Source organism: Kryptolebias marmoratus, linkage group LG14 (genome assembly GCF_001649575.2).
Source record: "Kryptolebias marmoratus isolate JLee-2015 linkage group LG14, ASM164957v2, whole genome shotgun sequence".
Classification (NCBI taxonomy): Eukaryota; Metazoa; Chordata; class Actinopteri; order Cyprinodontiformes; family Rivulidae; genus Kryptolebias; species Kryptolebias marmoratus.
In genome coordinates, this window is record NC_051443.1 from 20,695,110 (window position 1) to 20,707,542 (window position 12,433).

General features: G+C 38.1%; 1 protein-coding gene across 1 annotated transcript in view; it reads left to right on the forward strand.

Annotated features, from left to right (window-relative positions):
* Window positions 1-12,033, forward strand: part of LOC108232644 (poly [ADP-ribose] polymerase tankyrase-1) — a 77,663-nt gene extending 65,630 nt beyond the window's left edge. Inside the window, exons 21-29 of the mRNA XM_017410561.2 lie at window positions 925-1,111; window positions 1,201-1,280; window positions 3,414-3,534; window positions 4,678-4,775; window positions 5,476-5,550; window positions 5,703-5,808; window positions 7,045-7,231; window positions 7,447-7,603; window positions 8,262-12,033. Of these exons, the coding sequence (XP_017266050.1) occupies window positions 925-1,111; window positions 1,201-1,280; window positions 3,414-3,534; window positions 4,678-4,775; window positions 5,476-5,550; window positions 5,703-5,808; window positions 7,045-7,231; window positions 7,447-7,603; window positions 8,262-8,348 (1,098 nt within the window). The 3' untranslated portion in view covers window positions 8,349-12,033. The remainder of the gene's footprint in view (window positions 1-924; window positions 1,112-1,200; window positions 1,281-3,413; window positions 3,535-4,677; window positions 4,776-5,475; window positions 5,551-5,702; window positions 5,809-7,044; window positions 7,232-7,446; window positions 7,604-8,261) is intronic.
* Window positions 12,034-12,433: the final 400 nt, after the last annotated feature.

The window sequence follows — 12,433 nt, forward strand, 5'->3', positions numbered from 1 at the left end:
TTTATTGGTCTTCAGTAATATTCTAATTTTCTGATATGATGAATTTGAGATTTTCATTTGTTGTCATTTGTAATCATCAAAATTAAACGAAATAAACATTTGAAATATATGAGTTTGTATGTAATGTATGAATATAATATACAATTTTCACTTTTTAAATGGAATTACTGAAATCAATGTACTTTTTCATGATATTCTAATTTTATGACCAGCACCTGTATGTTAATGTAGAGAGTAAATCTTGTCCTCACTGTTCAGCCGGTGCATGACTGGGTTAGAAGTGATGACAAGCGAAGAGGGAATCTTTTTATCTTTCTATCATGAAGGAAAGTTTGCTGGCTGGAGGAGATCACACTTCAAATCACAAACTGTCAGAGTGACTGCAGTTGAGGTGGGAAGATGCTGGTCACATTCAGCGTGTGTGCCAGCTGTTATGTCAATTGTTGTTCCAAATGTGTTTATTCACCACGTGCATGTTTACTCTCCATGTACCCATATATGTGAAGAAAAGTTCCCTGAGGATAGTTTGAACAGGGACTTCTGAGCTAAGAACCAAAGACTGAAGTAAAGCAGAAAGTTAAAGCATCAGCACTGAAAGCAGAGCAGATTTGAAGTTTCAGTTTCGAGCTTAAACTCTCAAGGCAGTTCAGTTTTGAGTTTGCATGCACATTCTGAAAGGTGTCGAGCTGAAAACTAATCAGACACCTGAAAGTGTAAGAGATGAAAGCGTCGAGCTGTCGGCTCACTTATTAGTCGTGCAATCAGTCAAATCAGCAGCTCAGCTGGAGATGAAAGCAGCAGGCACTTCAGCTGAAGCATCAAATTAGTTGAAGTGTTTGCTCTGTAAAAAGTTTTTTTTTTTTTTTTGAAGTGCCATTGTCATTTTGACTTCAATGAAAAGATCAAATCGTCTCTTTCTCACAGGTGAGTGCAAACGTGGTGAGCACAGGTGCAGCGGGGGGTGTGGTCATCTCGCCCTCTCCGTCTCCGTCCTGCCTATCAGCAGCCAGCAGCATAGACAACCTGAACACACCCCTGGGTGACATCACAGTGGGCGGGGCCTCTGGCATTGCAGACGGGGCGTCTGGGTCCGACAGGAAGGAGGGCGAAAGTATGAATACGCACACTGAGTCCAAGTCGTGACTTAAATGTGTGAATGCTTGAATGTGGGATAACAGTCTGATCCGTTTATCTCTACAGCGCTGCTCGACATGACCATAAACCAGTTCCTAAAGAGTCTGGGGCTGGAACACCTGCGAGACATCTTCCAGCGTGAACAGGTACACAAACACACAGAAGAACTGCTAAAATAAGGGATTTCTTCTCTTCAAGGTTACACACAAAAATGTGCTTGTTTTAAATAATTTAATGAATCAGTTTATTGTGTGAATGCTGAGTCATCGTTCACTCTGATGTATTTCACTTTTTCAAAGAATTTCTGCAACAATTCTTACTACTACTGCAGACTGAGTTCTAGTTTGCCCATTCATATGAAAAACAAGTTCAGCTCATTCAGCAGATAGTTGCTATTGCTTTAAGTTTTTGTACATTTTTATAATTTTCACAATATATAAAATGTATTATTTACAAATATTTTCTTCATATAAATACATTGAGATCTCTTCAGTTTCTATAAAACCATTTTCCCCTTTGAATTCTGCTTCAGCACATTTGCTCTGCTCTTTTCTTATGTGCTTTTAGCTTTTAGCTGCCATTTTGCAACTTTGGCTAACAGTCTGCTACTTATAGCTTTTTGCTAGCCTGTGGCTACCATTTTTCTACTTTTACTTTTTAACTAACAGTTTACTACTGTTAGCTGTTAGCCAGCTTTGATCAAATTGCAGCAAAGTCATTTCTCACACTGTCGTTCCACAGAAACTCGTTTTCCTTCTATTTGACATTAGTTGTGTCCGTTCTTTGTCTTTATAGCACTTAAGCATCATAGTTATCATTAGAACCAAATAAAGTCCCATACTTTTTGTGGTTCTGAAAAAAAACCCAACATTTTAACTTTTTATGCAAAACAATAAAAGTTTGAATTAGCCCACTATTTATAATATTTGCTGTAAGTTATTTTTAGTGCTAATTAAAACTGTTTAGATTGCTAAGAAACGACAGATGGACTGACTGAAAGTCAAGGAGAAGGAAACAAAGTGATCTTAAGTGATGAGAGCTAATAAAAGAAGGTGAGAGATATGAGAACTGTCATTTCTTCTGGTTCTTTTTTTTAAGCATAGCAGACAGAGAGATGTTCAATATGATGTTCTGCTGATTTTTGGAAATCTTCAAATAGAAGATAATTTGTGCATATACATATCTCAGTGTGGTGCCCAAAGATTTCATCAGACAGAAAACAGTTCTTTTGCATGTAGACAAAATATTAAAACACTTACTGGATTTTTAAAAGTCTGAATAAATATTAAATGCATCCAACACTTCTTACACACAGAGCTAGCTTTAATAAGAGATTAACAGCATTTCTTATGAACACATTACAGAAAGGACAAGTCGATATAGGATCCTAAATCAAACAAAAAACACTGAATATAAATGTTTGTCTTCAGTCCAGTTCAGTGTCAAAGAAATGTTTCCAAAGGAACAGAGAAAGTTTAGGAGGAGTTTTCTTCTATGATGATGAAGAAAAACATTTAAAAAACAATTTGTCCCTTTCAAATACAAAAACGGTTTAAAATTCTTTGTTTGTCCAAATGACTTGAGGAACTGGGGAAAGTTATTGCAGTTCTGGTAAGCATTGTTTTTCAACCAGAAGTAACTAAAGTGTGGGATTGCACTGATAAAACAGCTGAAAGTCTCATCTTCTTCCTGTCAGACTGAAACTTCTTTCAGTCTTGGAGCTGCACAGGTTGTCTGCTGAACGTCTGAGTAATTTTTCAGCCAAGTGTTTAGACTGTGATGATTTATTCCTGTTATCTGTGATCAGCGAGTTGCAGAGAGAATTTATCTCTGCACCGCCGAGCAAATCTCATCTCCAATCTCCCTGAGCAAACTCGGGGAGCAGAAAGGACTTTTCACCATCAGCCATTTGCATATCAGCGCTGTGATTGCTGCCACCTCGTTTGGTGACCTTTTCTTCCTGCCTCTTCCTGCTTTCATGAATATTTGTCAGGCCCTATTTTCCCTGTAATGTGTCATTGATTATTCAGGCCCTCGTCATTAATGGATGGCAGTTTTGATGAACAGCTTTAGAATGAGCCGCTGTCACCGTTGAATTGCATATGTTTATTTAAAGAACGTAAATAAAATACCTGCTCGGGAGTAAAATGTCTCATGTATGCAGTCCTAAGTGTTATTTGTTCCTATCAATTTATATTTTTTCCAGCAGTGAACAAAAAGCACAATAAAAAGTGATGACATGGACTTTTTTGTTTATTTATTATTTTGTCTCTGGGCAGATTTCGCTGGACGTGCTTGCGGACATGGGTCACGAGGAACTGAAGGAGATCGGGATAAACGCCTACGGTCACAGGCACAAACTCATTAAGGGCATCGAGAGGCTCCTGGGAGGCCAGCAGGGTCAGTGGGTTCACAAACGCAAACATTTCCTTGAAGCCAGTTCTGAAGTTTGGTTTGAATAAATTAAAAACCACTTAAATTAAAAGAAATGAGATCTTAGCATTATTGATATTATAATAATGCTTTAAAAACAGCACAGTAGGTTATTTTAAGTCTGAATCTTAAGCTTTACTTTTCAGTCTTACCTGTAAACGTCGTGAACTTTGTTTACACGCCGCCTCATAGTGACAAAATTAATAAATACATAAAAGGATTGTTTATTCCTAAAAGAAAACTTGCTCTTGGTATTTGGTGAAATTATTTTTGTTAGTGAATTTATCTTCAAGTGTTCTTGGACAAACTTTGTGCTTTTGGATTTATGGATATTCTGACATGTTTCTGCTGTCTGGTTGAATGAGCTGCACTACTACTCAACAACAAATGCTTACAGAATCATCACTGTTACATAAATCCGTTTCTTAACAACTCAACATTTTGGCTTTGAAAAACATGTCTCATAAATTACTGTAATTAAAGACAATTTTACTCTTTTGGATTGGGTAGTAGAGGAAAAAAAGATCAAAGCAATCGTAAGAAAAAAATGTAAGATACTTTTTAATTTTTCATTTCTGAAAAAGAATTACTTGCTGAAGTTTAAAAACACAAATGAGGTAAAGGAAAGCGCTGTGCGGCTTTAACAAGCTAAAACAAATAGAAAATTGTCACGTAAAGAATTGAAAAGATTGTAAAGCTCGGTGATGACAGTTAGCTGCTCCCAACATGGAGAAGTATAAATACAAAGCAACGTTTGTTAAAGAGAAACCAAGAACAATGTCAAATTGTCAAGAAGGGAAACTGAAATTAGAGTCTAAAAAATAAAGAAATAGATGGTAAAAGAAATTAAAAAACAGATGGCTAGAAACAGGAGTCGATGTTTCTAAGCGAACTAAGAAATGGAGAAGCAGTCATGGAGTGATGGTGATTGGATCAAAGTGATGATCAGTAATAAATCACCAACCTGCATCACGTAATGAGATAATTATAATTAAGAGTTTAAATGTTTCAGTGTTAGGCTGCGAAATAAAAATGTGACGATGAATGTGTAATTCAGAGCTCATCTGAGTCCTGATTTAGTTTGGAAACTGTGTGTTTGTGTGTTTGTAGGAGGAAACCCGTACCTGACATTCCACTGCTCCAGCCAGGGCACCGTGCTGATCGACTTGGCTCCGGACGACAAAGAGTTCCAGTCCGTGGAGCAGGAAGTAAGGCCCTGTTTACATTTCAAATTACAGTATTCTTTTTTTTTTCTTTGCTTCATCACAGGGATGATTAAACAAGTTTAGCTTTCCCTCAGATGATATGTGCGTCACGTCGCGGGGTCCCCACTTCAGAACAAGATGCTCTGTTTAACCGCTTCATTGACCAGATTGCTCCTGTAAATGAGAAGGAGTGATTGAAGGAGACAGCGCATCTCAGTGCGAATGTGCCTTAGTTAATGAGAAGTGGCAGACGTTAACAGACATTTTACAGGTAATTTCAGCTGTAATCTTTTGATGAGGACTTGGAGAAATTACCGACACGAGGTCTAATATGTGTTTTAAAAAAAACCAAACAAACCGAAGACGACAACGAACCGATGATAGTCAGCAATCTGCCCTCATTACAGCTTCATTTCCCACAAACAGCTCCATTATTTTCTCACTCTACACAATGCAGCTCCTTTTTTTTTTTCTTTTTTTTTTACTGCTGATGCTTCACATTTTCAGCTGAATTGTTCATAATTTCCCACAGGCATCGTGCAGGTATCTGATTAAACGAGTTGCTGCTCCAGTTCCCCAGTAAATGTATGGATTTTCTAACAGCTGAACAGCGGATAACGCAGTCTTTTCCCATGTGCTTTTTTTTTTTTTTTTTTTGCGTGTGTGTTTTGATTTGTGCCGCGCTTGTTGACGTGGCCCTCAGCTGCAGAGCACGATCAGAGAGCACCGCGACGGAGGCAACGCAGGCGGAGTCTTCAGCCGCTACAACATCATTAAGGTGCAGAGGGAAAGCACACACACACGCGCACACACGCACACACACACTGTACAAACAGGACTCACAACTTCACATCCTTAAAGCTCGGTTGATTTTAAATTTCTGCAAGACTTCTGTAATTCTATTCCTCCACTTTCTTCTCCTGAGCGCAGATTCAGAAAGTGGTGAATAAGAAGCTACGAGAGAGGTACTCACACAGGCAGAAGGAAATCGCTGATGAGAATCACAACCACCACAACGAGCGCATGCTCTTTCACGGTAATATGTGTTAAAATGTAGAAAAACACAAGTTTGATTCATTTTATGCACTGCAGGTGGAGCAAGAACTGTGCTGCTTTTTTTTAGACGACCTTTTTCTGCTTTACTTAATTTTTTTTTTTTTTACTAGTTTTATATTTTTGCATGAAGTGCTGTGACAAGTTTGGAGATTTTTAAGTGTTTAAATTCTATATATAATTAAATTGTAGTTCTTTAGGCTTAGAATGGTTTACATTTTGACAAATTCATCTTACTCTCTTACAAATTAAATGCACAGTTAACTATATTAAGCCCAAGAAATAACTACTATGAAATGTGGTTTAATATAGCACAATAACATCTGCTTTTATGGAGCAGGACAGTTAATCATTATGAGCAGATATAAACTGTAATTTATCACCACTGTTAGATTCTGAAACATGCTTCAGTTCCACGGAATGAAACACTTTAGGTGTAAAAACCCTCAGTTTGTCACATGGTCTGATACTCTGCTGCATCACTTACAAAGAATAAAAGTCCACATAACTTTGAAATAAAGCGTCATCCTGATGCAGACTGAGAGCTCCTCTCTAATCCTGGAAGCTTCAGTTTGACGACCCTCCACAGTGCTGCAAGACTGAAATTTGTTCATCTTTCTCTCCTTCTCTTGTTGGGCAGAATTAAAACAAAGCGCGGCCAACATTCAGTCATTCCTGAGCTCCAAGATTAACTCTGCTCGGCAATGTTTTCTTACTCCCAGCCTGACTTTAGGCTCGAGCGGTTCTCATTTATCATCCATCCCCTTTCAACCACAAAAATGTACTCGAGACTCCACCCCGCCCCCCCAGGACTGCAGTCGGGTTCAGTGTCTTTGAAACTTCACGCTGCAGAGTCGAAACTCCCAGGAAATAATCCGGTTTCTCTGATGCCTGAAATGGCGTGTCAGGCTCCAGTGATCAGAGTATCTAACAGGGCTCTTAGATCATAAATTTCCCAGGAAAACACCCAAACAGCATCTCTTGATGCTCCGTCTGCATTTTTTTCAACTGTCAAGAATGATCAGAGAGTCCATGTTAGAGATCATTGCTTGAGTTATTCAAGACAACTTTTATTTGAGATCATTTCGGATGCAGATTCACTTCAGGGACAACTTTTTGGGCGATTTTCCACGCGTCTGTAAACAGGAAGTGTTCCCACAGTGGAGGGCGCTTTTTTTTTTTTTTTTACACTTGTGTGTTTGTGTCATTTCTAACTCAGGTTCCCCCTTCATCAACGCAATCATCCATAAGGGCTTTGACGAGCGTCACGCTTACATTGGTGGCATGTTCGGAGCAGGTATCTACTTTGCAGAAAACTCCTCCAAAAGTAATCAGTATGTTTATGGGATTGGTGGAGGAACGGGATGTCCACCGCACAAAGACCGCTCCTGCTACGTGTGTCACAGGTAGGAAGGATTTAGTTCTTTCATTTAATAAAAAGGCCTTTTTAATAGTTGTCTAAATACACTAAAGTAGAGAAGTGAGAAAAATGTAAGTTTATTTGGAACTAATGTTGTCATCCCAGTATTCAGTGATAATATCATAAATTCATGTTTTCCAAAAATCGTGCGGCTCTAATAATAAAAGCTTGAACCAGTTCTTGGTCTGTTTGTTTATGCAGACAGATGCTGTTCTGCCGAGTGACTCTGGGAAAGTCGTTTCTTCAGTTCAGTGCGATGAAAATGGCCCACGCCCCCCCCGGTCACCACTCAGTGATAGGACGGCCCAGCGTCAACGGGCTGGCATATGCAGAGTACGTCATCTACAGAGGAGAGCAGGTCGGTGCTTTCTTTTAATAAAAAGAACTCATCAGTGGTTGTTTTTCCTGTTTATGGTTTCTTCTCTTTGGTTTTTGGACTCTCACTTCTTCACCCTACTTTAAACTATTTCAGCCACTCAGGTAGCAAAATATATAGCTCGTTCAGGACATTACGTCTATGACTTTTGATATTTGTAACTTTTATACTTTTTAAATTTAAACGTATTTTCATTTTTTTATGTTTTTTGACATCCTTGAAAAATGTTGATCCCTTTGAAATCTTCTTGCTTCAATTTTAGCTTTTAGCTACATTTCAACTAATTTTGGTTTCAGCTACTGTTTTTCTTGTATTTGTTTCTAGCTACTGTTTTGTTCTTTTCGGCTCCTGTCTACCTTCTTGCTGTTCTTAGCTTACAGCTACTGTTCGGCTTCATTCTGGTTTAAGCTACTGTTTTGCTTGGTTTAGATTTTAGCTTCACTTCACTTGAATTCGTGCATCTGTGTAACTTTAAGAACTCTGTTTAAATGTCGTTTAGCAGCATCCTGTCTACTTTCATAGAAAATTTAGATTTTTCTAGATAGTCAAGTTGCTTCTACTTTTAAATACATTTCAGCTCATTCCTGTTGCAGAAATCACATATTTAGTTTGTTTTTTTCTGCTCTTTCTGTGTCCTCAGGCTTACCCAGAGTACCTGATCACCTACCAGATCATGAAGCCAGAGAGTCAAGCTGCGCCTGCTGCCTCTGCTGAGCAGAAATCCTAAAAACTGAAGAGGGCCACGATGGACAAAAAGCAAATTTCTAAACAGACTAAAATGAGGTGGGGAGGAGGGAACAAAGTGTTTTAAATGTCAGACCTGAAATTAAGGTCCTCAGAGCCGAAGGTGAGGTGAAGAAATGACAGGAAAACACTTTGAGGTGAAAAGGGTTTGGCACATGTTCAGTCTAAAGCAGCAAACAGCAAAAATCCATCCTTATTTAGTCTAAATTTGAGGTGAAAAAAAAGGCTGATCAGTGTTTTTTGTAGCTCCATCTAAAAAAATAAGGAAAAAAGAAAAAGCTGTTTTAGAAAACATTGTTGGAAGCCAAACAAACATCACTGTTTGGCACCTGTGTACCTTTAATGTATTCTACAGCCCGATTTTAATGGCTTGTTTTGATATCATGTCCTCTTTTGCATCAACCGCAACAACAACCCCACCCCCTCCCCCTCACCCCGCTCCGACAGACGTTCTGAGAGAACACGAATCCAGGACATTTTATGTTACATTTCTGCTCAGTGAGGCTGATGTAAACAAGACGGGAGGAGAAATCATGGCATGAGTTTGCACATGAATAAGAGATTACTGTGGATGAATAGGACCCAGGATAAGACCACGATCCACGGCTACAATTACTGACTGCAGACTTCCCACTACAGTCAATAAAGGGACCAACTTTGTTCTGCGGCAGCCAAACAGGCAAGAGCTGCTCAGTTAGATTTTTGTTTCAGTGATGAGATTTTCCAAGTAAGACAGTGAATCTAAGTCTAGGTCAAGAATACAACCACTGAACTCCAGCGATCTGATTAAAGGCATTACTTTCCAACATGGAGTTCAGTACTGGGCATCATTAGCGCTACAAAACTTCCCAACTTGACTCTCGCTTTAGCACAGTTTGGGGATAAAACCGTGTCGACCTTTTCCAGAACTACACACACCAGAAAAGATGGGAACACTAACGATTACGTGTGCACATTATAAAGCATTACACAGACAGGGGGAGCTGAAGGGAAGGACAGATTGGAAAGGAAAGCATTCAAACCTCTGCAAATTTGTTTTATTTTTTTCAACACACTTTTTAAAGAATTGGGGTATATTTGCTTTAACTGGCAGCTCAAAGTGTGTTTAACAAACAAGCACTACGATTCTCCTGCAACCAGAAAGATTCAAACACCAAAAATAAATACAAGCTCAGTTTCCTCAAAGTTGGGTCGTTGTGTGAAATGTTCATAACAACAGAATGCAATGATTTACAAAGCTCAGAGCCTTACTTTATTCACATTGGAACTTAGTAAACATATCAAATGTTTAAACTAAGAAATTATACCATTTCATGGCAGCAACACAGCTCAGAAAGGTTTAGAAAGATCCATGTTTCCCTCTGTGAAGCATCCCTTCTTTTCCAGTCTGTGAGCGTTTAGACTCTGAGGAGAGCAGCTGCTGGAGGATTTGGAGGGGAATCTTGTCCCATCCTTGTCTGGTGTTGAGCTCTAGCTGTTTATTAAGATCACAGGCCCCAGTCTTGACTTTCAGAGTGTCCTTTGAGTTCATAGAGTTCTCCAGATTTCTTTTTTAAATCATTTGATATTATGAACTGCAGATGATTGAATATTCTTCCCAATTTTTCACTAAACGTCATTATTCTAGAATTGTTCCTCTGTCCAGCCTCTCAAATGCTTCTTTTTTAAAATATCCAGTTCTCTTACTGATCTGTTGCGAATCATCCTAGTTTGTTGTAAAATGCTCCCCCAGCTGTTTCTTATTCGTGCCACTTTTGCAGCCTTTTCTTGCCCCTGTCCAAACTTACTTGTGTTGCTGCCATAAAAATCAGTATTATCTCATTCTTTCCAAAAAAGGAATAGCAGTACAATTTTTTAGTTTCAATATTTAATATGTTTCTCTGTTCCATGGTAAATAAAATAAGTTGTTTTTTTTTCAATATTTGCAAATCATTGCATTCTGTTTTTATTTACATTTTGGAGATGTATAAAGTCCCATCTTCTGTAGCATGCTGTGCTTGTTTTCTATATTTTAAAAAGCTTTTATACATAATTAGATCGATGCATTTTATGTCTTGGATTAAAAAGGAGCCAGATTTGTCATTGAACCTAACCGATTAGGTGGATTATTTTTCGATCTGAGTAGCTGCAGCGTAACATTTCCTCGTTTCTGGTGCCTCTCCTTTGTTACTCATTTACGCTCACATGTGAAGCTTTTCATTCTGTATCATCTATGTACCTTAAAGCTGAAAAGATGGTGTGTTTGTTTACATGAACCTGCTGCCTTGTTGTCCCTTTCCTCTGGTGCCCTCCAGTGGCGCAGCAGAGTAACTGCAGAGGAGTGAAAGAGGACATGCCTAACTTTAAAACTTGGGCATATTTCAGTTTTGTTTTTTTTCTGCCTCTCAGCTCATTATGTTTCTTTTTATTTGAGGGACAGTTGTATGTGTGTTTACACTCTTCATACATTAAGCAAATGTAAATAGTGAAGCCAAGTCACTGTATTTCAGCGAGCCATTTAGGCGGCGAAAGTATTTATTTCCACAAGGAATCCACAATGACTGAGGTTGAAGAAGAGGGTGAGATAAGTTCTCTGTTACTGTTTTATCTGTTGATTGTTTATCTTTATTTTTTAGTAATGACACTGTATGTCACTTGGGACCACATGACTTTAGTTGTTTCTGAGTCTTTCTCCTTCGACAACACGAGGTGAAATTAAATCGTGCTGACGGTTTCTGGGATTTCTTTTGAACTTTTTGGAGTGAAGGTCGGTGTAACTGGTTTCAGCAGTGAAAACGTTGCCTTAAAAGCACTTGGGAAGCAAATGAATTTCTTATGTTTATTAAAAATCAGGAAGAGACAGCTGCTTTATTTGTGGCACTCTTAATTTAACTTTAAACTAATGACTGAATAAGTTTCTCCTCTTTGATGTTTTATTAGTTTTCCTTCAAACATTCATGTTTGCGTTTTTGTTTTGCTCACCACGCTTGTGAACGGTGGAGAGTTGGCCTTCATGACAAAAGATTACGTGAACGATGGCACATTTCAGTGAATCACAAATGAATTTCTTGCAGGAAAAATGAAACGTTCACAACTTGGTGGTCAGAATAAATGGTTTCAGCAGAAGTAAGAAAGAAAAACATGAAATTAAACGGGCCTAAGGAAGTTAGGTTTTCTAAAAGCTCAAATTGTTCTGTTACAGTCTGGAACCGAATTTTCAGAATTTCTTTTTGGTTTAAACAAACGTGGAGTTAAAAACATTAACCTTATTAAGGTCTGTTTTGTTTTAAATTAGATTATAAAAATAACTCCAGATGGGCCTTTTAATAGGTTTTTATGAAAGATTTTGGTGGATTTTTCTTGATTTTTTTTCTTTTTTTTTTTCCTCTGGGAAAAAACTATTTTCAGACATTTTATAACCGTAGCTATTTCCTCTGTGGATTAACTGATCTGTCTCTACTGATTTGTCTCAAGGACCAGTCAGACATCATGTTGTAGATAGATTGGAGGGTGTGTGTGTGTGTGTGAAATCAGCCCATGCTCACTTTCTGAACTGCCTGCTGCTGAAAGCAGCCAGATAAATTAACACATTTCCTCATCTGTTCCGTTTGACCTCCTGTTGTACAGACGGTTGTACAGAACTAATATGTGAAACACAGAAACTCCTGTACAGAAAAAAAAATCCTTAATAAAAAAAAGAATTTAAACTCAGTTGTTTCTTTTTTGTAATTATTTAGCTGAAAAGTAAAGTTTAATCCCCATTTAATTACTAAACGGTGTATTTTTGAAATTGCTTTGCATTCATCACATTTAGGTTAGCTGACCCCAAAGACCAGAAAAGTTTAGAAACTCTACTTTTTTCCTTCTCATATTTAAGGGAACCTCTGTAGTTTTAAAACTGCAAGGCATCATCTGTCTTGTAATAAATATACATGTGTGTGTTTGCTGTAATTAGATTGCAGTTCATTTAGATTTAAGAGGAATGCTGCTGGGTTGTGTAAAGAGTTAGGCTACATTGCAAGAACATAAGAAGTCCAGGCGCTGCAGTTCCTCAACCCAAAAACGTGATAAATGATGATAAAACTAGTC